The sequence below is a fragment of the Poecilia mexicana genome, unplaced genomic scaffold (assembly GCF_051168715.1).
Source record: "Poecilia mexicana isolate PSO_F unplaced genomic scaffold, ASM5116871v1 scaffold_23, whole genome shotgun sequence".
Lineage (NCBI taxonomy): Eukaryota > Metazoa > Chordata > Actinopteri > Cyprinodontiformes > Poeciliidae > Poecilia > Poecilia mexicana.
In genome coordinates, this window is record NW_028263392.1 from 16,652,453 (window position 1) to 16,678,307 (window position 25,855).

At 39.8% G+C, this 25,855-nt stretch overlaps 1 protein-coding gene across 3 annotated transcripts; it reads right to left on the reverse strand.

Annotated features, from left to right (window-relative positions):
* Positions 1-2,301: 2,301 nt before the first annotated feature.
* upf2 (UPF2 regulator of nonsense mediated mRNA decay) lies at positions 2,302-25,780 on the reverse strand. 3 transcript variants are annotated; one of them, XM_014995356.2, is made up of 21 exons: positions 25,670-25,768; positions 24,125-24,493; positions 22,496-23,275; positions 20,458-20,618; positions 19,540-19,731; positions 18,883-19,029; positions 18,098-18,201; positions 17,918-18,003; positions 17,731-17,839; positions 17,198-17,311; positions 17,000-17,116; positions 15,526-15,915; positions 13,869-14,144; positions 12,998-13,181; positions 9,338-9,486; positions 8,958-9,062; positions 8,788-8,886; positions 8,529-8,702; positions 6,937-7,078; positions 6,163-6,283; positions 2,302-4,573 (listed from the first exon to the last, which is right to left on the reverse strand). In XM_014995356.2, exons 2-21 carry the CDS (start codon positions 24,490-24,492, stop codon positions 4,564-4,566), a joined length of 3,828 nt encoding a protein of 1,275 aa, XP_014850842.2. In that variant the 5' UTR covers position 24,493; positions 25,670-25,768; the 3' UTR covers positions 2,302-4,563. The 3 variants fall into 3 exon arrangements, with proteins under 3 accessions (XP_014850842.2, XP_014850840.2, XP_014850838.2); XM_014995354.2 differs by lacking the exon at positions 2,302-4,573 and adding an exon at positions 5,798-6,069 and having other exon boundaries at positions 25,674-25,780; XM_014995352.2 differs by lacking the exon at positions 2,302-4,573 and adding an exon at positions 5,798-6,069.
* Between the last annotated feature and the right edge of the window lie 75 nt (positions 25,781-25,855).

Here is a 25,855-nt window from a genome sequence, read left to right on the forward strand (position 1 = left end):
CCGCTTTCGGGAAGTGAATTTGCTAGCTCGCAAACGCTAGCTCAGAGTCAGCTAAACATTTAGCTAACTTAGAACTAAAAATTAAGGTTTGAGCTGTTAGTTGGCAAATTAAATATTTAGCTAGCCAACTTTTTTACTGATTTACATAAAAAGTAAATATTTAATGGACTAATTAAACATTTAGTTTGAAACTGACATTTATAAATTAATTTATAACCTGGCGAATAATATGACAAAACAAACTAACCCTAATTTTTTTTGTTATGACAGGCTACATAACATACTTTTTGATTGTGTAACTTTACAGATGGCATCCTGTTGTTGATGAATGCTGCTAGTTGAATATTTTCTGTTAAATGTCACTAAAGAGCAGCATGAATCTAAAACAAACAGCATGATTGAGTTGTTTTTCTTATAAATAATCTGTCACAATTTAGATTTATCTTAAATCTGACTTTACCATTATGATTTTTCATGGTTTTTTGAGCTACATTGCCAATAATTTATGCTAACTTTTATAAAGACCGGCTGTGAGAAACAATTTAATAATTCAGCTGTAGCATGTTGGTTGGATGCTGCATGCCTTTTGGGTCAGAGGTCAAAACAGGAATCTTGGATTTATTTCCCGCCCAACCAAACCACGTTCCAGAGGCAAGTCAGAAAAACCTGCTGGGAATGGCTGGAACCAAGCTAACAACGCGTTTCTCTGCATTGTGAACATTTGTGTCACTGCTTTAATAAGATACAAACTGCTAAATGTACAACTAAACAGTTTATTGTCGTAATTTTAAAAAATGAAATTCAAATATTAACCGTCACAGATTGAAATATTGGATGATTTCTTGCAACTTTGTGGCATGCAAACAATAAAAACCCAAATCTTTATCTCGCAAAATCAGAATATTGTGAAAAAGTTGTATGTTGGACTAATAGTTGCACACCAAGAATATTCATAGAAAGTTAAGTGGAAGAAAAAGATACACCAGTAACAGGAATAAGCATCGAAAGAATTGTTGAGGGAAGGCAATTCAAAGTCCCTTAGAGAAATTTAGTGTTTCAGAATTTAGAGTAACAGAAAATAAAGGCCCAGTCAAAGTCCAGACCTCGTCTTTATTGAAACACTTCAGAGAACTGAAGAAAAGACAAAATCTGCAAACTTCAATGAGCTGAAGAAAAGTTAGAAAGAATTAAAATTTGATCTGATCTGTACAGAAACGTAATTTAAAGAGCTGCTGCTTCCAGGATTTCAATTTTAAACCAAATCAGGTCGACTTGATGCTCCAAACAGAAAAACAGAGAAAAAAGTAAACCTTTAAAATAGTTTAACTGGAGTCTTCTACAACCGTTCACTGCAAAAACACAACATCTGACTGAAGAGATTTGGTCTAGTTTCTTGTGCAAATATCTTAGTAGATTTGAAAAAGACAAAACTAACTTACAAGTAACTTCAGCAAGATATAGAGGCTTATTTTGAGTCAATAATTCTTTAATATGGATGGAAAAATAGAAAAAATTTGGAATTTGAGTTTGAAAAGTTGAAAATTTGCAACAAAAAAAATAATTTTGAGAATAATCTTAGAAGTTTTCCAGAAAAATTAAGGAATCACAGATGTTAAATCAAACATTTGCGATTTTAAGTCACAAATTTTTGTCTTTTGAAGCTCAGAAATGTCAATGTTTTTTCTAAAAGATTTCTGACAATAGGCTTAAAATTTTAGTGTTTTCTTGCAAATTTTTGACTTTGAAACTCAGAAATTTCCATGTTTTCTTTCTACAAAATTTCTGATTTTTTTTTACTAACAAATGTTTGACATTTGAAACTCACCACAAAATTTCTGAGCTTACTCTCAAAATGGTTGGCTTTTTTTTTTTTTTCAAATTTTTGACTTGAAGCTTGGAAATTTCATTGTCTTTTCTAGAATTTTTTTTAGTTTTTTGGTGGAAATTTACTCATTTTTTCAATCCGAATTCACTTTAATGCCATTCTGGAAACAATCTGACAGCTGAACTAGCATTTTTTCATTAGTATTAAAAGGAATTATTGACTTAAAAACATTTTTAACTTGTTGAAAAGTTGTTGGTAAATTAGTTTTATTTCAAGTGTAATGAGATATTTGCTCTAGAAACTAGACTAAAATCTTGGTTAGATTTTGTGTTTCTGCAGCATTTCCTTCACAGCAGCTTTTATTCTCTGCATGCTGAACTTTGCGGCAGCAGAAAATGAGGAAACTCTCCTGCTGCCTTGTAATTAGAGCTCGACAAACAGGACGCACCCTGAAAAACTCAGGAAAACAACATCCATCACCTCCACAGATTTATTGTGCTGAAATTTCTTCATCATGAGTGGCGACACAAAACTTCAGCGGGAAGAGATTCCTGAATCTAGGCACAGAAACGCGAAGATTTACCAGTTTTTACAGCAGCAAACAAATTAAAAGCTCCATGCAGCAGTTTATATGTAACCATCTAAAGCTTGAACAGATTAAATTAATCTAACAAGAGAGCAAAGGTCGTCACTGAGGAAGACTCTCAGGCACACAGTAACACTTTAGTCCAAAAGGAGGAAGAGAAATCTCCACAGAAACAAAAAAAAAGGTAAATATGTACACCCGGGTGTCCTTCAGGGAATCTACGGTTTAAAATCCGTACAAAAGCACTTTAAAACATTTCTATAAGCGATTTTTCTGCTGTGTCGTCAAGATCTGATTTAATTCTACATATTTAATTCATAAGTCACTAAAATACACAAAAAGGTGAAAAACTGAGTTTTGAAGATGCAAACTGCTGAATTTTCTTGCTTACTCCTGAAAACAGAAAACGTGTTTATAAAAACAAAACTGGAAAAAATAAAAGTTAAAAAAAAAAAAACAGCTGTGATGCCAATAAATCATTTTCTGTTGATTATAGAAAATAATTTTAATTTTCTTGAAATTGAAATAACAAAATGAAAGATGAATCTAAAGCAAATTTAAGTTTAAATGTAAATCTGTCAGGATTTTAAATCATTTTAGACCAAAACTAATCAAATTCTTCAACCAGCATTTGTCACAAAATGGCCATCAATGTTTTCTTTAATGTGAATTTTAGTGTCACTTTAACGGAAGCGTCAAAATTTGAAATGACTCCCTCAATTTAGCAAAAAACTTTTTTTTTACGTCAGCTTGAGTTTGTTTTCAGCTTTTCTGAAAAAGAGTTAATCCAAAACAGCCATTATAAGTCATATCAACCAAGTCTAAGAGGCTCTGGATGGTGATGCTCCAGTAGCTGTCAGTGTTGCAGTGAATCTGAAAAGGCCTCTGACTCAGGCTGAGCGTTATGACTTAAAAAAAACAAAAAAACATTTCCTACCAAATCTGATTTTAATAAATTTTCTTGCTTTCTTTAATTAAAAAGAAATGACAAATGACAGATAATTTCAAACATCCGTTCTGTGAGTTAAGATTCAAGATGGCCGCCCTGCGAGCGCTGACATCACTGAACTATGGAAAGAATAATTTTCCAGAAATTAAAAATCACAAAAAACAAAAAATTTGATCTATGTATTGATAAAAATGTATTAATCGCCCTGGTTATGACCTGCTAATAGCTCAATATCCATTCAGCAGAGATGACATTCCACAGGATACCATCTGCTATTCCACCTCCTTTGCTTTTAGAGCACCATTTTGATTTGTTGGGCTTTAGCAGAGAGGAGCTGGTGACTCTTTGTGGCACCATTTGAAAGGAAATAAACTTTCCATCAGTAAATTGAATCAAATTAATATTCCAAATGAAAAAACATCCATAGTCCCCTAGACTTCAGAAATCGGGGCTCAACCAACCGTTAGCCACCATTTCTGCAAATTGTCTGACTGAACACAGAAAATTCAAATAGAGGGAAAAATCAGAGTTTTTAACCGCCAAAACCTTCCGGAGGATCATGATTGAGCCAGAAGGCGCCACATTTTAGCAAAAGCAGAAAACCCAAATATGTGCAAACTGTCAAATATTTTAATAAACAAATACTTTAAAACTGAAATAAATCATGGGACAAACAGGAATTAAAAATGGCTGCAGATAAAGCCTGAAGCGATTCTCTGAATAATCAGCAGGTTAAAACCATCGGGAAGGTGAGTTTTATTTTTTTATCTTTTCTGCTTCATGATTCAACTGGAAATCTTCTTCGTTTTGCCAGGAAACTAAAAGGTTCCTGCGCTGGCGATCAGTCAGGCGGTCTTACAGCAGGATCCGTGCACACAGGAAACAGTAGAAGAAGAAGATGCAGACGTGTTCTCCTATAAATCGGTTTATTTTCCTTCAACCCGGTGACACCGCCGCTCCGCCGCCGCGTCCGGTCCGTCCTCCAAACCCGACCGCTGCCGGGTTTTTCTTCAGACAACAGGCAAAAAAGGAAGAGAGCCACCTGTCTGAGCCCTGACCTTTGACCTCTCCTCCCGGGGTTTGCTAACAGTGTGTGTTCAGGTCCGGGGGGTTCTGGTCCGACCCGGCGTCCGGGGGATTCGCTTGCCCCTCCCTCTCTCTCTCTCTCTGGTGCTCGCTCGCTCGGCCCGGCGCCGTCTCCCATCAGCGTCTCCTGGAGGACAGAGCAGGAAGTTACTGCAGGCGAGCAGGAAACGGTTTCATCTCCCAAATGCGGTCCAAACGTTCCCTTTCTCTCTACACGACTCAAATTTAAACATTTCGAAAAAACAGCTGCGTTTCCATCGCGCAAAATGGAATTAGGAAAATAAAACAGCTTAATGGAAACAAGACAATTAAAAAAGAATCAAATTTATGGCTGAAGCAATTAATCAGATTAATCATGATTAGAACAAATTATTACAGAGCAGCAGCACGTTTATAGGGATAGAAGTCACCTGCTCTAGACTCCCCCTAGTGGCCTGGAGGGACCACTGGGCGTTATGCTCTTGCTGTCATTTATGTTAGCCCTGTTTAAGCTTTTTGTTACTTTTTAGTTAATTATTAATTAACTAAGAGTAGCTAACTGTTGGCTAGTTTTAGGTAACAGTTTTGTAAACAAAAATTTACCTCTCCAAATCTCTATCTGGGCTTTGATTGGACCATTGCAACAACTTGATTTTTTTTTTAGATGTAATTTTTTCTGAATTTATACGTTACTTACCTTCTAATTTTCTGCTCCTGTAACTGGGAATTAAAATTAGTTTGGGACGTTATTGTTCCCAGGATTAGAGTATTTGGAGGATGAATATTTAATGGCCTTTAGGATCTGGCATCGGTAGCCGCTATGAAGCTTATCCTGGAGTCACATGATCCTGACCTTTACTTTGGTTGTTTTTTGTAATCCCTGAGATGTTTGTGTTGATTAATAAATTGCAAAAGATAAAATATTTCAGCTCAAGAGCTTGCTTTTTTGGGGAAAAAAAATCAATGAGCCACTTTTTCAAGATGGCGGACATTTTTCAGGATGGTCGTCATGGAGCGTTTGTTTTTGCTTTTTTTTTTTAGTTTTCATGATGATGGCTGTCATGGAAATTTATTTTTACACAAAATCAGCAATTAGACAAATGTGTTTACAGTCAAACCATTGCATGCATATTTTGAACAATTGAAAACGAATATTTTCATCATCTTTTATTGTCAGAAGGAGCTGTAGCCAGTCGGACACGGCTGACGAAAAAGTTAGGCACGTTAATCATTAATCCATTAATGAAAAGTCTTAAATAAACTAAGGCTACGCTAAACTGATAAACAAAAAAATAGCAGAAGTTGGCGCTAAAATAAATAATTTTTAGCGCCAACTAATCTGAGGAGAATAAATAATGAGTGAGGAATCCGATAAAGAACAGATCAGTTTTATTGGATCCTGCTGCAGTGAATCCAACACACAACAGATGCAGCTTGTTGCTGCTGAACTGGCTTTTATTTTAAAAAGTCTGAAACGTAAAAAACTAAATGTGAAAATATAAAACGATCTAAGTCTCTGTCTCTGGGTGTTCAAGGTTTTATTCCACAGCTTGTCCCTGCTGTCTCTGCTGCTTGGCTTTCCTGTCTCTGTCCCTCTGCCTGCCTTGGACCTCATGCTTTTCAATTCTCGCCCTTTTCTCTCTGCTAAAACAGACACCAGGAGGCGATTCAGACATCACACCCGGAGCTGGAACATTCTCTCCGTTTGCCGCCTCGATGCTCTGGACCACGTCTCACCTTCCTCCGGTTTTGAAGATGAGGTCGGCGTTAGGAGCGCCTTTCGGGTGCTGGTAGCGCGGCCGGCGCTCCCGGTTGGTGTTGGCCGGAGCCGGACGCTGGGCGAACGACTGCATCATCTCTGAGGAACGTGAAGGAATGAAACACAAATAAAGATGAAATGAAAGAAGAAAAGATTCTGGGTTTTCCTCTGACAGGCTCCAGCTTCATGTTCTCAGCTGCACTGGGTCATGCTTCAGGAAATAAATCCATGTTAATCTGTTTAAGTGTCTTAGCCACGCTAATGCTAAGTTGCTACACACAACACAATAAAGAAGCTAATGCTAAGTTGCTACACACAACACAATAAAGAAGCTAATGCTAAGTTGCTACACACAACACAATAAAGAAGCTAATGCTAAGTTGCTAGACACAAAACGTAGCATAAGCTAACCCTGAACACAAAATAAAAAAGCAGAAGCTAACATTAAACTGCTATACACATTTTAAAAAAATAGCAGATGCTAATGCTGCTTATGTTCACTAACCATCCATTTAGCTAAGAGTCTTAGCTATGCTAATGCTAAACACACAAAAAAATAGCAGAAGCTAGCTCAAAACTGCTAAATTCAAACAATTAGCACAAGCTAACTCTAAACAACTATGCACAAAAAGTAACAGAAGCCAATAATAAACCGCTAAACAAAAAAAAGCATAAGCTAATTCCAAACTGTTAGTCACATAAAGAAATAGCAGATGCTAATGCTGCATAGCTAAATAAAGCAATGTGCGTACCCTGGTAGTCTTCCTGCTCCTGCCTCTCGTTGATGTCCAGGGTGAGTTTCTTCATCCTCATCCTCTCCTCCTGCTCCGCCTGCTGCTGGTTGAAGTGGTTCGCCGCCAGGTGGGACGACAACGGGACGTTCAGGATCTTATACTGTCACAAGAAACAGGAAGTTAGGTTACAGATAGAAAAGACAATAAAACTCATGAAGTTCAGAACAATCTCAGAAATTTACTATATAAAACTTGGAAATCTCAGTTTCAAAAGTCAAAATTTTTGAAAAATTAAACTCTTTCAAAAGAAAAAAAAAAGGGGGCTAGTTGAGATGGAAGCACCAGACTGAAGACTTTTGTTGTCCAGTTTTTGGTAGAGAGAGAGAAAACAGAAAAATGATAAATTATTATAACTTATTGACTGGAATCAAAGGGAAACTGCTAGCCTCATGCTAACAGAAACACATCCAGTAGAATCTTCAAAGCTCAACAACAAACCGACTCAGTGCTGGAAGCTCCAGATTCTCCCTGAAAGAACTCCTTCAGTGCCGAGCAGCGGCTGAAGACGAGCGGACAAACGGAGCTCAGAGCTGCAGTTAGAGCTAAACTCACACAGTGTTTACACAGGAACAAACGTCATTTCCCCTCCACGCCGAAAACCACAAAGCAGCTCTGTGTTCACGCCGCGCTGACGGCTAACCGGAGCGACTCTGGCAGGCAGAGGCGGACACACCCTGACCCTCAAACCGCAGGTTTCTCCCCCGCAGGACGGACGGAGAGATTTAACCCAAAGATATTTAACTGGAGACGTCAGCAGAGCAACGCTGCTAAAACATTTAAATCACCCGTCAGGATGGAGTCCCACAAGGCTCACTGCTCGGTCCTAAACGTTTTTTACTGTATTATATATTCAATGTATCCAAGTTATTAACATTTATTTGCTGATGATATCACATTGGGGTGGGCATTTATCTTTTTATAATAATAATTTTACCAATAATTACCATGATAAATTCCAATAAATTATGTTTAAAACTGTCCGTATTTCTGGGATTTAATTTTACAATTTTCTCCACTGATTTTTCACTGAAAGCATCGATAAATAAAAACACATTTGAATATAATGCTAAAATAAAACACGTGCATGAAATAAGATTTATGGTTGTGATAGTTAATATATAACGAAAAAGCTAAAATGTCAAAAACGACTGAAATATCAAGTATTTAAAAAAATATTTCAGTTCATATTTTATAAAATATAAAAAAATTCTAAATATTTACTTTTTTTCTAATGACTTCTAAAAATAAATAAATAAATGTCATAAATGATTTTCCATGTTATGCTGCTGCTCATCATTTCCATACAGTTAATTTGTGTTGATCTGAGGAAACTCTTGTTAAACCAACACACCTGCTTACTGAAGGCCTCCTGCTGTGAGTTTTGATTTTTGTTTTGCTTCGCATTGTGTTTGGATGGAAACGTTAAAGATGAACAAAATAAATGATAATTTTAGAATTTGAAACAAAAAGTAATGAATCATCATCATAAAAAGAATCTTTATGATCCAGATCAGTCGAACCTCTGAGGGTTTTTCTCGTCGTTTCCTCACCTGCTGCTTGTTTCCTTTGCGTGTGAGCATGACGAACTGCATGGTGTCGGAGACGTCCGAGTCGCCCTCTCCCATGCACTGCTGGCCGGAGCCGCCCTTCTTCAGCTGGCTCTTCAGCTGCAGCGGGATGGCCACGTCCAGCTGGTGCACCTTCACCGCCTCGCCGCTGCGCTGCTGCAGAGACCAGAAGCAGGAAGCGGAAAGTCAGCAGGCAGGAAGAGTCGCCACATCCCACAGGAAGGACAGGAGGAGAGAAGACCTGCAGGTTCTCCAGCATCATCTTATCCAGAGCCTGGATAAAGTCTTCGTCCTCAGCGCAGGCGACGTGCTTCAGTCCTCCGCCGCGGATCGTCACTTCCTGGCAACAAGAAACCCGATTTAACACAAAGACCATCCACCATGACGCCAGCAGATCCATCACATGAATACATTGTTCTCCTCGTCCGTCTCGTTCTCCTTGTTGGAGTCGGTCAGGTAATCTGTGTTCTCCTCCTCCTCTTCCTCACGCTCCTCTTCATCATTCTCAGATCCTTCCTGTGGAGACAAAAAACCTGATTGTTACCTGAACAAGAAAATAAAATAAAAAGAGAAAATCCAAAAAGAAAGACAGAAAAGGACAGGTAGAATGGAAGAAAAACAGAAAGAAAGAAAATACAAAGAAATGCAGAAAAAAGAAAAACAGCGACAAAAGGAAGAAAGAAAAAAAATACAGAAAAAGAAAAGAGGAAATATAAACTCCGTAACCGCCTCACGTCTCTGTAGCGTGATGTAAACAATGACGTGTCACCATAGCAACCAAACGGACTCACATCCTCTTCCTGTTCGTTCATCTCGCTCTCGTTGCCCGACTGCTCCTCTGTGTCAGCGGCTCCCTCTTCATCCTCATCCTCGTCTTCCTCATCGAGCGGCTCGCCTTCACTCATGGCGCTGGAGCGGCCGTCCTTCTCCATGGCCATGCCTTCAATAAAACACATATACACACACACACACTGTTGTTATGAACACATTAAACATGGAGGCAATTAAACCGCTCACATGTTGACAGAAGGAAGGTGTAACGACTTGATCTGAGGCTGCAGATCAGGTCTGGTGTGTCTGAAGGCCTGAGGAATGTCCATCAATCACTCTCTACTCTACAGCATTCATGTCACTAAAACACTCAACACCAGCGTGGAAAGTTACAGGGTAAAAACCGGCAAACCCTTCCTCACTTCTCATACCCTCCTTTAGGGGGCGCCGTTACTTCAACAAATCTTTCAAAAGTCTGACTTTTGCATCTTTTCTAATAATTCCAAGAGTTTGAGATGCAAGTTATCAATTTAAGAATTAATTCATCTAAAGTTGATTGATTAACGGTTAATTGATAGGCGGCCAATTTCTTAAAAGTTTTTGGTTTTATCAAGAGGGACGACCGTCTCTCCACAACACAAAAGGCTAAATTATTCATAATATACTGACCTAAACCCCCCGTTACATTTAACATTATTTTATGTCAGCTGTGTCAAATACAGGCAAAAATTGCAGTTTTATTACCTTATTAAAAAAGATATCTCTGAGGTTGCCGAATAGAAAAATAAATAATGAAATATGTAAAGAAATACCGTCTGTGGTTGACTTGAATGAATGCTAAAACTTCGTAACAAGTGAATTAAATCTCGAAAGTCTTTAAAATCGACCGTCATTTTTTTCCCCACCATGTTAGTTTTTCTCCGTTAGCTTTCGGTCACATTCTCACCTTCATCTATAAATAAGAAATTGACGCTTCTTCGCTGAATGACCGCTATTAAAGGTGAAACTTTAACAAGCATATTGTGTGTATTATGTTTCAAAACAGAACCGCAGAAAGTACATTTTCGATTCCACAACAAACTCTGGCCGTTTCTCTTTCTAGTTCAGAGATCTCTCCGCCATCTTGTTTCTATATTAACAGTTTTGCTTATGACCAGCGGCGCCCTCTGCTGGATGGCGGCCAAACTACAACTACAAAATAATATCTAAACGGACGTTTTTAGTTAGTCGATTGGGATTAATTTTATCTAGTAAACCATTAAATTGACAAAAACAACGAAGAACCAGGGCCATACTGCTAAACAAAACATTAACTATGAGAAGTCAAAATAATCCGAGAATAAAGTGGAGATAATATGAGAATAAAGTTGTAGGAGAAAAAAGCTAAATAATACAAGAAAAAGGTCAAAATTATGAGGATAAAGTTGCAATATTATGACTTCATTCTCGTAATAGTACGACTATTTTCACATTTTATTAACTTTATTAGAAAATTGTAACTTCATTTTCGTAATTTAATTTTTTTCATTTCTTTTTTTTTTCCCGTCAAAGGCCATTAACCGTAAGTAGATTAATTGTTTTCATCCCTGCCAGGAGTATTTATAGACTGATTTAGACGTAGTTTTTCCTCCTCTGAGCTAATTTAACTCCAGGTTGATGCACCTGAGTCACTTTCTTAGAGGGTGGAGCTCAAATTTTTCTCTGCATTCCAGTGCAACACACTGAAACTGTGGAACAAAGCAGAGTTTTCATGCTGTCATCGAGCTGCGGAGCCAGATACACCTGCTGCAGAATCGCTTCCTTCTTCCCTTTCACCTCAGACAGACTGGAACTAAACCAGGCTGCAAGACCAGGCCGTTCTATAAATACAGCCACGCTAAAAAGAAAGTACACCCTCATCCTGACCTGGGGTTTTACACAGCAGATACCAAAACATCACACTCTACTGGTTATTCAGAATACACTTGTTTCTGCAGGCTGGCAGCCATCTTGTTTTGTAGAGAGGCTTTCTCTTTCAACCCTTCAAAACAAGCCATTCATTTTAAATGATTCTGTCATGAACTTTAACCTTTGACTTCAGAGTTTTTTGTTTGTTTTGCTCCGTCTGACCTGGAGGTGAATCTGCAGGACAGACTGGTTGAGTTCTGGATGACGTCTTTCTCTCATGATGCTTCCAGGTTGACTTTCTACAGCAGGGCGTCCAAACTTTTAGCCAACAAGGACAAAATGTTCAATTTGGAAGAAGTGGATGGTTACAGAAATCTAATTTAAAAATGCAGCAGAAAATTCACAATTTTTTTTCTTGTTTCACTAAAACTCAATATTTTCTAAAATGAATAAAACGGTCAGATTGTTGAAGGGTAAAGAGTTTCGTGAATTGATTAGTGTTGAAAAGAAATCTTGCTATAAAATTTATGCATCAAGCAACTGTGCAAACTCACTAAACTCCAGCCTAATGGCTACAGGATGTGCTAACTTTCTGCATTTATAACTGCATTTTAAATAATATGTTTAATTTTGTTTAATTAAATCAGTTATAGTCCAGTTATGTCACAATATTTCACCAAATATCAACTACGTAACGAGGGCCAAAATGATTAACTGGCTTAATTGTGATTAAACATCAACTAATTTAGTAATTAACTCAAAAAATTGCCAATAGTTGTAAGAGCAAAACACTCAGAAGTAATTAAACAAGAATATCAACATTTTGCATTTAGGATTAAAAAATAATAATTATTTGTCTGTAAATCTACCCAGAAATCATCAAGAGATTTAAATTCTGTAAAAAAATCTTATTAATGTATAATGAGTCTGTTAATCTAAAAAAATAAAACGGATGACACTGTGCTGATGGTAAATCAAGCAGAACGGGCTGAGCTTCTCACATGTTGGAATCGTTTCTTTTAGCTGCAGATAATCATTCACTAAAGGAATGTTGTTATTTTAGGGAAATAAAAGGTTTATTTTATTATTTGTACAAGAAACTGAATCATTTGTCTGAAGTGTTTTTTAATTTCTAACATTGTATAAATAGGATTAGGTGGATAAATTAAAAATCAGCAAAACGTGCCATGTAAAAAAAAAATCAGATTTATCGATTAATAGTCAATCAATCGATTAGTGATGTAATCGTTAGTTGTAGTTCTGTAAGTAAAGTAAATATTCCACCTCTGGTTCCAGAGGTGTTAATATTCCCATCTGAGGCCAGATTTCACACCACTAAACCTTCATTTTTCATCTTTTCATGACGTTCTCAGTGAGACTCCGCCTTCACTGTGAGGGGAATGCAGATTTTCCAGCCAGGTCAGATCATGAATCTCTCTCGTTTAAAAATGTTGCTCTGCTGTGTTGAACTTGTTTTTTTACTGAAATCTGCTTCACTGAGTCTAAAAATAGCAGCTAATGATGACCAGCTCATCTTACTCGGATGAAAACAAAACAATTAAATCAATTTCAATGAGTAATTTCTGTTTTGGTGACGCAGCTGGAATAAAATAATCCATAAACGTGATTACATTTAATCCCAGATGCTGCGTGCTGACGGGATCGTTGGGTGAGCGCACGCGTTTGGTATGCAAGCGTTTCCTCCTACGCAGCAGGGAATGCGGCTCTGCTGGGAGGAAACCAGAGAAACCAGCAGCAGCGCCAAACCGCGTCGCCCGGAAACTCATCCTCACCCAGTTTGACGAGAACTTCCCTCTCCAGGTCGGCCACCTGCCTGGTGGCGTCGTCCAGCGAGCAGCTGAGCCGCATCTTGGGCCGCAGCAGCTCCAGCGTGTCGCTGATCATGTAGTCGATGTCGATGGGGAACGGGTGGTCCTTCGTCCAAACATCCACGCTCTTCTTCCACCAAATGTAGCGCTGCAGAAACACAAACCTCATTAAACCTGCAGAAAGGTTCTTATCCTATGACATGAGTTATAACTGTTATTAATTAGTTTGTGGTTGTTTTCTGCATCCTGCAGCAGGAACAAGTTCACTAAAATATAGCAAAATGATTCCAGATGAGTTTAACAAAAACATTTTCTGACATATAAAATATAAGACAAGTTATTGAGCGATTATGAATATGTGTTAATGAGACCATTCATATGAAATCATGTAAAGGTACCAGACCTTCCTCCTCAGATTAAAGGCGTAAACACAATATAGTACATAAGAATTAAATGAATTCTGGTGAAATAAAACAAAAATAAATACAGAGAAAGTTAGAAAAAAATCTCAGAGATTTTCTCTCCATTTAGCAAATAGAAATAATTTGGGTGATTCTCACTGATCCAAAACAAGAAAAGTTTATTCTGATTCAACTTCAGACTGCGAGAAAAAAGTGGATGAAAACATCTGTTTTCAAACTGACGTTTTAACTAAGTGTGAGATTGAACTTTATTATCAAACTGCTCCATTTGAATATGAATCACTTTCAAGGACTTGATGCAGAAGTCAAGCACTTTCTAAACCTTGAAAACACAAAATCCTGAAGGATTCCAGCCCCCGTCTGAACCCTGTGGTTCTGTTAGCATGTCAGCGGCGGGAGGCGCTGCAACCGACCTGGAAGTAGATGAGGAAACAGTCGAGCTTCTTCTTGCTGGAGCCGCGGTCGAAGTACTGGCCGCAGGTGTCGAGCAGCGTGCAGACGAGCCGGATGCGGAACAGGTGCTCCGGCGGGTCCAGCGGGCTGGGGCTGCCGTCCGGGTTCACCCCGAAGGAGATGAAGGAGAAGAGGGTCCGGAAGACCACGGCCGACTCCACCATGCGGTAGTTGTAGAGCTCACCCAGGAACTTGGCGCTGCTGATCCGCCGCTGGTTGAACTTGGGCTGGTTGACCTGGAAACAGCAAACCATCAAGGCTGTGGTGGCAGCATCATGCTGTGGGGAAGCCACATTGTTTACCGGAACGTTGAAGGTTTGACTTCATTTCCATCCTTTTATTTCCATCTGATGTCAAAATACTCCAGTAGTTTCAGTGATGCACGTTTCACTTTCAGAAGGCAGAATATAGGGAATACTATGAAAATATGCCGTTAGGAATTAAAATGATTAATCGGCTTAATCGTGATTAATCAATTGCTGAAATAATCATCAACTAATTTAGTAATCGATTAATCATTAACTGAAGTGTAAAGGCTCAAATGAAAGAGAGACACTCAGAAGTAATTTTAAAAAAAAAAACATTTTGCTTTCAAGATTTAAAAAACTTAATATTTTCTACCCACAACTCCGTAAATTGAAATTTTAGCTCCAGATTCAGTAAAGAAATCTCCTCTTAAGCACCTTGTGAGTCAGTTACTCTAAAACTAATCTCCAGATCAGCCCTGCACTGTGCTGATGTTAAATCAAGCAGAAAGGCTGATGGAGGATCTGCACTGAGTCACTGCAGCTCAGTAACATGTCAGAAAAAAAGATGCAAGCTGGATTATTCTGACAGATTCTAACTTCTGGTTGTATCTGAGGTCTGAAATACCGGTTCTGATTTTCACAGATACAACTTTTTTACTCTGACACCTAAGAAATGTGCAGCAGGTTTTTGGACAGAAAATAAAGAAGTGAAAAGATTTTACTGAAATCTAACTAATGTCCAGCAGATTTCCCACTGGGATCATTTCACAAATCCTTTGGGCTTTGGTCTAAAATCACAGCTAACATACTGTAGTTACTGTCAACCAGCCTGGACAAAAGGCCCAGTGTTTCCATTCGGTGCCACAGGGTGGATGCTGAATGTGTGCAGTAATGTGCAGACGGCTCTCCTTGTGCAGCTGAAACATTCCAGGTGAAACTCAGGATTCAAATTTTCTGTTTTGCAACAGCAAAGGAAACCTGGAATAGTTTCTGTTTTTACACGTCTATCGATGCTTTTAATGCACAGGAGACATTTTAATACATTAGAAATGTTAATAGAAGAACATGTGGGGCTGAAACGATTAATCGGATTAATTGTGATTAACCTGTTATTGAAATAATCATCAATTTAGCAATTAATTAATCATTAACTAGAGTGTACAGACTCAAAGAAACACCATTAACTGAAAGAACATATTCAGAGTTGAAATTAAGAGAAAACTTCACTCAGAAATTTTTCTCCAGTAAGAGCAGAAATACTTCATAACAAAAACATAATCAAGTGAAAGCAGAGATGCAGCTAAAGGTGATTTTTTTCCCAAAACCTTTTGGAGTTTCATGACCATCTTAGAGTTTGGTGTGAGCGTACCTCCATGCCGAGCCGGATGTCCTCCAGGACGCCGTCCACCACGTGGATGCCCACGTCCTCCTGGTACGCCACCAGGCCGGCCAGCAGGTTGGCCACGCAGTGGATGCTGTTGTACTTGACGTTCCAGATGTTGATCATGCAGCAGATCAGGTAGCCCTTCACCTCGGGCTCCTGCCACGGCAGCTTGCGCATCTGCCGCAGCACCTTCTCTGTGGTGACCTTGGACAGGTCCTTGTACAGCAGCTTCCTGATGTACTCCTGCAGCGGCGGCCGCTTCTTCTTCACGGCCTTCTCGATGGGCGGCGGGTTGCAGTAGTAGTAGGCGTTCTCCACCATGGTGACGTAGCGCGCGTCCAGGTGCTGCGCCTGCTTTTTACGCATCATTTGTTCCTGCAGAGCAGAGACAATCTGAGCTGAATATCTGCTGAAATTACTTATTAAAAACACTTTTACTGTTTTCATTTGTAACATTTTAAAGAATTTGCTAATTTTGCTGGAGGATAAATTGTCCCAGACGTTAAACGATAAAGTTGCTGTTTTGAGACCATTTTCAAGTAATATAATGGAAATAATGACATAAAAATGCAAGAACAAATTCACAAAGATCAACAAACTTTAAATTCTAACATTTTACTCTGAAACTGGAAAACATTTTAAATATCCAAAACAGAAACAACAAATGAATTATTAAGACTCCTTAAACAAAATAGTCCTTCAAAAAATGTCTACCTAGAGTTTAATTTCTTATTTTAAAAAAGAAGCTTAATTGCTTGTTTATATGCATTTACTGTATTTCTAATATTTTGTAAAAAGACATAAGTGGTTAAATAAAATATATGCAGAATCAGACGCTGAAGCCCTAATTGAAATACCAGGAGTCCCATTAAATTAGTCAGTGTGTGAGAATTTGAAGTCATGTTGGAACATTTTTAAATTATAAAGTTTCAACCTTATTCTAAGCTTTGTTTTAAAAAAAGAGAGAGAAAATCTTTAGAAACTTTCCCAAACATGAAAACATTAAAAAACAAACATTGGCTGTGTTTCCATGTAGATGAACAATTTAACATTTCAGGAAAGAAAATGCTTAATGAGAAGAAAAACCTTTCGATAAAACCTTCTGGATTAAATGGCTTTTTTTGAGTCAAAATTGGTTTATTTTGCAAAACTGCAATAAAAACACTTTTTCTGCATCACATGATCAACAACAGGATGTTACTACTGGCAGAAACGACGAAGAAAACAGGAAGTAGTTGGAGGATGATACGGTGGCGTGCTTAATTACTTATCGCATGAATAAACTTATTCACATGATTTTAATTGTTTCTTATGTAATAGAAACATCACAATCGCAAAATGTTTTTTGTGCAATGCTGAAAGTTTTGTGCACATTTGCTACAGATTCAAGATTTAATCCGTCTTCTGGTTTTTGTGCTCATAAAGACAGAAAGGTTGGGGCTCCAGGGAGCGGACTGACCAGCAGGACGCTGGTCCGCAGGTGAGAGTCGGGCGAGCGGAACAGGAAGCGGCCGCAGGTCTCCAGCAGTGTGCAGGCCATCTCGATGTGGTGGTGGGTGAAATCAGACAGCAGCATCTGTTGGGCACAGGAAACGTTTACGGACCTTTTCATCAAACATCTGAGGAAACCAGAGGACGTCCGGAGGTCCAGACTCGCCTTCAGGCAGTGCAGCGTGTCGGTCTTTGAGAACATCTTGAACTTGGAAAGTTCTCCGATGAATCGCACCGTTTTGTTTTTGGTCTCGATGTTGATCTGGTCCTTCTTACGGATCTAAAAAAGGAACAAACATTTACTAAAGCAAATATTTTCAAATGTTATTTTATGTTTTTTGGGTTTTTCTATATTTAAATAAATTGTAGGGTTTTACACTTTGGCCACAGTAAAACTCAAGAACCTTTCAAGCATTTCCAACATTTCTACAAAAAACATTTCTCTACTTTAGGCTTTTAATCAAATGTTAGATTGCACTTTATTATCAAACTGTGCAGTTTGATTATAGAGTACGTTCAACGACTTCACACAGAAATGAAGCCAAACCATGGAAATACAAACATTTAAGCATTTTTCAAGTATTTCAAGCAGCTGAATAAACCCTGAAAGGCTTAATTAATACTGAGATCTGCAGAAACATGGATTTCTCTCTGTATTTGCAGTGAATTTAAAGGTGTAAAGATGGAAAAACGACCCACATGGAACCTGAAGTCTCCCTTCAGCATGGAGCAAAGATCCTCGGCTACGTCTGACATGCAGGGATGCAGCGTCGCCACCAGGCGAGAGTAGAAAGGCAGAAGATCCAACCTGAAACATCAGCTGGTCACCAAACAGAAACACGGTGTGACAGCGCCTCTGTGTGGCGATTCCCGGTATGAACCTCACCTCTGCCTGGGGACGGTGAACAGGGCCCGGACCAATTTCCTCCGGTTGGACTTGGTGTTCATGTTCATGCAGAAGTCCATGGCGGCCTGAAAGAGTCCAGATCAGCCGTTTACCTACTGTTTGGAGCTGCAGCAGAGTTAATCTGAGTTAATCTGAGGTTTGAACCTCAGATTAACTCACCTTGTCTATCAGGTCTCTGTTGACACAGTTAGGAAGCTGCTGAATGAAGGCGTCCACGATCAGCTTCAGGTGCGACCCGGTGCTGGCCTCCTCGTCTTCTTGCTCTGCACAAAAAGACGACAATAACGTCTAAAATCTAAATTAACTAAAAACCTGCCAATAAAAGAAAAGAATGCAGTGAAATCGGCATTAATAATCAGACTTCATTTCCATCTTTTATTCAAAATACTATTATTATATTAATCACCTTTTGCATCCTGTTATTAATCAGTTAATCTAATGAATAAATACGTTGTTCTCATGTTAAGTCAAGCAAAAGCAGAAGAACTTTTCACATGTTAAATGTTTTTTTGGCTGCAGGTGTTTCCATTTTTATATAGGAAAATGTTTATTTTCCTATATAAAAATGGAAGAGAATTAGTTTATTTGCACCTTAATGTATTTTTAATATTGTATAAAATGGATGAAAAAACTGAAGAATGTTCGAAATTTTATCAGATTAATCGTCAGAGTAATTGATTAATAAAATAATCGTTAGTTGCAGTTCTAGAAACAAATCAGGGATCTGATAGATAAATTGTCACAATAAATTATTGCCATAAATGATAATATAAGATTAAAAAAGGGATATTTAAATAGCAGGACGAGCAAAAATATAAAAAAGAGCAACTAATAATCTGTAAAATACTTCGGTTTAGTCAGATTATGTTATTATTTCCACCTCAGACGTGTTTTTCAGTTGAATCGTTGAGGAAAATGTCAGATTAGAGTCAGTCAGTTCCCACCTTGCTCATCCAGCAGCTTCTTGGCCAGCTCCTCGTTCTCCACCTCGTCTCCTCCCTCCAGCTCCAGAGGCTCGTCTGCGATGTCCAGCGCCTCCAGCTCCAGCTCCAGCTCTTCTGTGGCGCTCACGTCTTTCCCTTCTCTGCCATCTGAGGACAACAGCGCATCACTCACACCAGCCCCACTGAGCCGCTCAACCCGACTCCAGTCCGCTTGTCCAGGAAGTCCAGTTTGTTTTGGTGAGGTGTGAATCCTGATCTGATCTGGTTCGCCTACAAATCTCGGCCTCAAGTAAAGTAAATTATACTCCAGTAAAAGTAAAAAGAAATTACTCAAGAGTAAAAATGTATTTGGTAAATTCTACTCAAATACTGAGTTACTGATTAATCTAATATTTAAAAACTGTATTATCAGATGGACCAAAATATAAAGTTATGTGGAAATTTCTGTTTTTAAAGATCAAAAAGAAAATAAATCACTTGAATGACAATTACAAAATAACTTTTTTCAAATAAGTTTCTTTCAATATGAAACTTAGGAACATTTTAATAAAAGTTTATAAGTTTTTACTCATAGTGTCCAGAAATTTTTCTCAAGACTAGCAATACTTCGTAATAAACAAATCAAACTAAGAAAGCACAGAATAGTGATGAACGTACCTTTGGCGTCGTCCTTGTCTTTGCTCAGGCCGCTCTTCTCGTTGTCCTTGAACAGGATGGCGGGAACGAAAGCCTTCAGGTCGATCAGGTTTTCGTAGAAGTTTCGTGCATCTTCGTCCTCCCAGATGCCGCCCTCCAGTTCGTACTCTCCGGGTTTCCCAGGGGTGAAGATGTCGATGCCGGGGCCGTGCTCTGAGGGAGAAAACAGCTGATGCCAGGGCTTCATCCAACCAAATTATTCAGAAAAGGATAGTTTCATACAAAATTTGCATCTTTATACTTTCATTAGGGTCTCCACTGCCTCTGAAAAACAGACCAAGCGCTTAAAAACCCTCCCCAAAAATTTTAATAAACTGCCTTTTTTTGCCCAATGAGTTACAGTTTTTTGGTGTCTGGAAAATGAGCCGTTTCAGAAACATCCTGATTGTTAAGTCACATTCCACGGACTCTGCCTTGTTACCTAGCAACCCCAGCAGAATTCCACCCCGTTACCTAGCAACCCCAGCAGAATTCCACCCCGTTACCTAGCAACCCCAGCCTGAGCTCCATAGACGTATCATCCTATGAAGCACAGTAATAGATCACCTTTAAAACAGAGACTGTTTCATTTTATTAAATTTCATATTATGGAATATGAATAAAAAATAGAATTTGGCTCAAACGTGTATTGTTCAGGTTGTGGTTTATGTTTTTTTTTTGTCAAGTAGCTAAAGTGATTATTAAAGTAAATAATTAATTTTGACAATAAGTTATCAGTATAATAACTGGATAACTTTTTTTGGGGAAGTAATCAGTAATTAGTAACTAATTACTAGTATCCTGTAATTTGATCTGATGCAGCTGAGGACCACCCCCTGCTGGCCCGCCCCCTGCTGGCCCGCCCCCTGCTGGCCCGCCCCCTGCTGGCCGCTCGCTCACCTTCCTGCACGGTCTTGTCCTGCGGCAGCTCCGGCATGTTTTCGTCCAGCAGGTCGGCCAGTGTCTGCGTGTTGGCCAGCAGTTTCTGGTAAGACGTGGCGAACTCCTCGTACTGCTTGTGGCGATCCTCACTCAGCTCGCCTTTGGAGTGCAAGATCCGCCTGAAACCAACAGCAGAACACCTCAGCTCAGGTCAAAGTGCTTAAAAATACATTTTACAGGAAAATTAATTTACTTTTCCATTTTCTGTCAACTTTCCTTGAGTTGAGGAGCTCATTTATAATTCTGATAGCGTTTAAATAATAGAAAGTCATCTCATAGTGAAATGAAAATGAGCGAAAACGTCTACATCACCCAACTCTACAGTCATTCACTGAGAGAAGAGACTTTAAATCCTGCTGGTAGTTTATAAATCACTGATCGAACCGTCGGATTCAGGAAGAGCAGTGTGGAACACTGGACCAGCTCTACACCCTCAGCAGGGTCCTGGAGGGTTCTGGGAGTTCGCCCAACCAGTCTACATGTGTTGTGGACTTGGAGAAGGCGTTGGACTGTGTCCCTATGGGGACCTTTTGAGGGGTTCTCCGGGAGTATGGGGTACCGGGCCCTTTGATACGGGCTGTCAGGTCCTTGTACGACCGGTGTCAGAGTCTGGTCCGCATTGCCGGCAGTAAGTCAGGCTCGTTTCCGGTGAGAGTTGGACTCCGCCAGGGCTGCCCATTGTCACCGATTCTGTTCATTACTTTCATGGACAGAATCTCTGACCAGCCGAGGTGTTGAGTGGATCCGTTTTGGTGGCCTTAGGATCACATCTCTGCTTTTGGCGGATGATGTGGTCCTGTTGGCTTCATCAGATCGTGATCTGCAGCTCTCACTGGAGCAGTTCGCGGCTGAGTGCGAAGCGGCCGGGATGAGGCTCAGTGCCTCCAAATCCGAGGCCATGGACTTGAGCTGGAAAAGGGTAGAGTGCCTTCTCCGGGTCAGGGGGGTCGTCCTGCCTCAAGTGGAGGAGTTTAAGTATCTGGGGATCTTGTTCACGAATGAGGGAAGAAGGGAGCAGGAGATCAACAGGCGGATTGGGGCAGCATCTGCCGTGAAGCGGGCGCTGTACCGGTCCGTCGTGGTGAAGAGAGAGCTGAGTCAAAAAGCGAAGCTCTCGATTTACCGGTCGATCTACGTTCCCACCCTCATCTATGGTCATGAGCTTTGGGTCATGACCGAAAGAACGAGATCACGGATACAAGCGGCCGAAATGGGTTTCCTCTGCAGGGTGGCTGGGTTCTCCCTTAGAGAGAGGATGAGAAGCTCGGTGATCCGGGAGGGACTCAGACTAGAGCCGCTGCTCCTCCACGTTGAGAGGAGCCAGTTGAGGCTTGGGCATCTGGTACGGATGCCTCCTGGACGTCTCCCTGGTGAGGCGTTCCAGGCATGTCCCACTGGGAGGAGGGGAAGACCCAGGACACTCTGGAGGGACCATGTCTCTTGGCTGGCCTGGGAACGCCTGGGGGTTCCCCCGGAGGAGCGGGAAGAAGTGGCTGGGGAGGGAAGTCTGGGCCTCCCTTCTGAAGCTGCTGCCCGACCCCGGATAAGAGGAAGAAAATGGATGGATGGATTAAAGATCTGCTGCTGCTGGACCAACCTTCCAGACCTCTCAGGTTCTGGTTCTGGTCTGAACCAAACATGGAGAAGCAGCTTTCAGCTTCTATGCTCCACAAATCTGGAACAAACTTCCAGAAAACTGCAAAACAGCCGAAACACTGAGTTCCTTTAAATTTAGACTAGAAACCCACCAGTTAAGTTGCTTTGGAACCGTAATAAATTAAACATTGATCAAGATATTTTATGTGTATTGATGATTTTAACGATAGTATTTGATAAGATTAAATGTTTGTAGTTTCACAATTGATGACTGTGTGTTGTTTTTATTACTCTTTTAACGTTTTTGTCTTTTTTATTATGTAAAGTCCTTTGAACTCCGGTGTTGCTGAAATGTGCTATACAAATAAACTTGACAGATTGATCGATTGATTGATCTGACCGGTTCTGCCTCTCGATGTTCTGCAGTTCCCGGTGGTCCTTCTTCAGGTGTTTGGTCAGGGAGGTGAAGTATTCCCTCAGCAGGTTCTGGAACGGCTGCTGCTTCTCGGTGCTGATGATCTCACTTGGCGGGAACGCCAGGCCGAACTTCTCCGCCGCCAGCTTCACCCGGCGCGGCACCAGACCGGCGATGTCGTCGCCGCAGTGCTTGCAGAAGCTGATCACCACCGACACGTGTGTGTGCGTCTCGCGGTCCGTCCCGATGATGTTCTTCAGCTGCTCGTAGATCAGCGACAGCCCCTCCCTGTCGGTGAACAGGCCGACGATGGTGAGCTCGGCGATGAAGCGCAGGTCGGTGCGGAGCTTGCTCACATTGGGCGCCTTGTCCTCCTTCCTGGCCTCGAAGTGTTTCTTCCAGGCCTGCAGCAGCAGCGGAGCGAACTCAGCGTAGCGCTGGTGGAACAGGGAGCACAGGTGCACGGCGCAGCCCACGTCGGAGATCTTCAGCTTGGCCTCCACCAGCGAGCTCACCGCCTCGCCGATGTACTTGCTGAGGTTGAGCGAGGCGAAGTCGTTGGAGAGCGCATCGCGCTGCTGCTCCGTCAGCGTGCGCAGCTTCTTGACGAAGGCCGTGTTCTTCTTCAGGCTGGAGTCCAGGCGGCTGAAGAAGGCCTCCTCGGGTCGGGCCTCCTGGGCGTTCTGGTTCCGGCTGCGGAGCTCCTTCCGGCCCTGATGCCGTTCCCAGGCCTCCTGGTGCAGCTGGTGGCCCTCCTCCTTTTCCCTGGAGACGAGAGACAATGGTGGACCAGGGTTTGAGTAGTTCTGGGTTTTTCTTTACACTGAAAAAACACAAAATCTTAACAAGTATTTATGGTCTAGTTTGTAGTGCACATATCTTATTACACTGAAAATACGACAAAACTAATTCACAAGTAACTTTTCAGCGATATAAAGGAGCTTGTTTTAAGTCAATAATTTTGTAATATTGATGAAAAAGTTCTAGTTCCACCTGCAGATTATTTTACGACAAACATGGGGAAAATATCTTGTTGTAAGTAAAATAATCTGGCAAATGAACAAGCAGTTTTTCATCAATATTCAGGAATTATTGACTTAAGCTCCTGCATCTTGTTGAAAAGTTACTAGTAAGTTAGTTTTGTCTTATTTCAAGTGTTCCAACACATTTGGATTAGAAACTAGACAAAAATACTGGTTTTTATTTTAAACCTTTTAGATTTTAAAATACTATTAATTTATAAATTAATAGTATAATTAATTTATAAATTAAAGATCTGCTGCTGTTGCATCAACCTTCCAGACCTCTCATGTCTTCTGGTTCCAAACACGGAGAATCATGTTATATTTATGTTTACATTTGAAAGTCTGACATTATTTTGATTTTAGAATTAATGGATTTGATCTAAATGCATCTAACAAAAATTTAACTGTTTTGTGACTCGTTGATATAATAAAATTAGCAGCTTCTATTTGCGTTATGCTTAATTCCTAAACTGGATAAATAAAAGCCAGAATCTCTCAATGAAATCTTCTTAATGAACTGGATTAATCCAAACTTAACTTGACCTCATCACTCGGTTTCTTCTTCATTATGAAGTTACTCATGACTCACTTGAGCAGCGCTGCCTCTTCCTCACGCTGCCGTTTGGCCTCATCTTCTTCGAGCTTCTTCTGCAGCTCCTCCTGTTGCTTCTTCTCCTCCTCCTCTTTCTTCTTCTGATCCTCCTCCGCTTTCTGCTTTTCCTCCTCTTTCTTCTTTCGCTCCTTTTCCTCCTTCTTCTTCTTTTCCTCCTCTAAGCGCTTTTTCTTCTCCTCCTTGCCTGCATCCTTTTTACTGCTGGCTTTCGCCTCTTCTTTAGCCTTGTCTCTAGCAGATGCCGCCCTCCGTTCAGCCTCTTTGTCCTTCTCTTTTTCTTTGTTGCTGAAGGAGTTGACGTCTTTTTCATCCATGTTTACTGAGGGCTTGCTCTCAGCAGGCATACTGAGGATGGAGAACAACAAAAACTTCAACAAAATAGAAAACTGTTCAGATTCCTTAAAAACCATGAAGCATAAACTAAACTGAAGCTTAAAATCAGCAACTTTTCTATCTGTTGAAGCCATTAAAAAGTAAAATCCTAATAAATGACACTGCTTTTATACCAATTTCAGAGCTGAACCCTTTTAGAGAACTGTTTATTAATCAAAAAGGAAAATATCCTTAAACTTAAGGTGCTGTCAAAACATACCAGATAACTTAAATTAAACCAGATACAAACTGGATGTTTGGGCTTTACTTCATTGGTATGAAAAACATAAAACTGTTCAAAAAGCCAATAACGATTGTGAATATTTAACTTATTATGACTTTTCTTCAAGAATAATTCACCATATACAAAACCTCTCTAAAGGATTCTAATTAATGAGTCTCAAAAACATTTAATTTCCCTTTGGGATTCATAAAGTATTTCTGAATTTGATGCAGAGCAGATGAATTTTGCACTTGAATATAATAAGTCATTTTTGTGGCAATCTGACACACTAACATGCAACAGCTGATTAAAACAACTTCTAAAATCCCTGCGCAAAAGAAGTCATTCCTTATTTTGTAAAATAAATAAAAATAAAAAATCTACAAGTTACCAGTTTTAAAGACAAAAATTTGATTTTAACTCCACACGGTTCTGTTGCTGCACCATTTCTTCAAACTACCAACTATTACCACGCAAAAAAGTAATTTAAACCGTAGGAGCTGTAACAAGTCAGGGATTTTTTTAAAAATTGTTATTTCAAAACCTAATTTAACGACAAAACCATTTGCTTGCATCGTGAGGAAGAGTCGGAAATCAAACCAACGAACCGCCTTTTAACCACAGACCTTAGCTGACACGTTTACTGAAAAAATACAAGTTCCTTCAGCTCTTAACAGCTAAACTCGTCGATGTGCTTTCATTTCAGGGTGCTACTAACAAGCTGTAGCGTTAAAATGTGTTTAGAAATTCATAAGTTAGCATTAGCATTAGCTAACGCATTGTATGAACCGACATAAACAGACGTCTATACACCCCGGGAATGCGCATTAAGCTGTGGCAATGTTGACTGTAAGTAACATACAGCGTAAAATAACAGATATAGGCACAAATCGGTGGAAATGTGGTTGTAAAAAGATGAATTTTACCTACGGATGACTCCAAAACAAACATCGGTGAATGGTTTCCAAGTTAACCGAAGAAGGACCCTGTTATATTGGTACTATACGTTTTGCCCGATTAAAAATATAGTAAATAAAACAAACATGGGTAATTTTGTGGCAGCAAAAATAATTGGTCTATATCAATACAAATTTATTTTTAATATATGTATA

Coding starts and splice junctions, on each gene's coding strand:
- upf2 (XM_014995354.2), bottom strand. CDS start 24,492: ATGCCTGCTGAGAGCAAGCCCTCAGTAAACATGGATGAAAAAGACGTC. Junction 18,202..18,882: donor GAAGCTGCTGGATGAGCAAG/GTGGGAACTGAC, acceptor CTTTTTGTGCAG/AGCAAGAAGACGAGGAGGCC. Junction 13,182..13,868: donor GTTTCCTCATCTACTTCCAG/GTCGGTTGCAGC, acceptor GTGTTTCTGCAG/CGCTACATTTGGTGGAAGAA.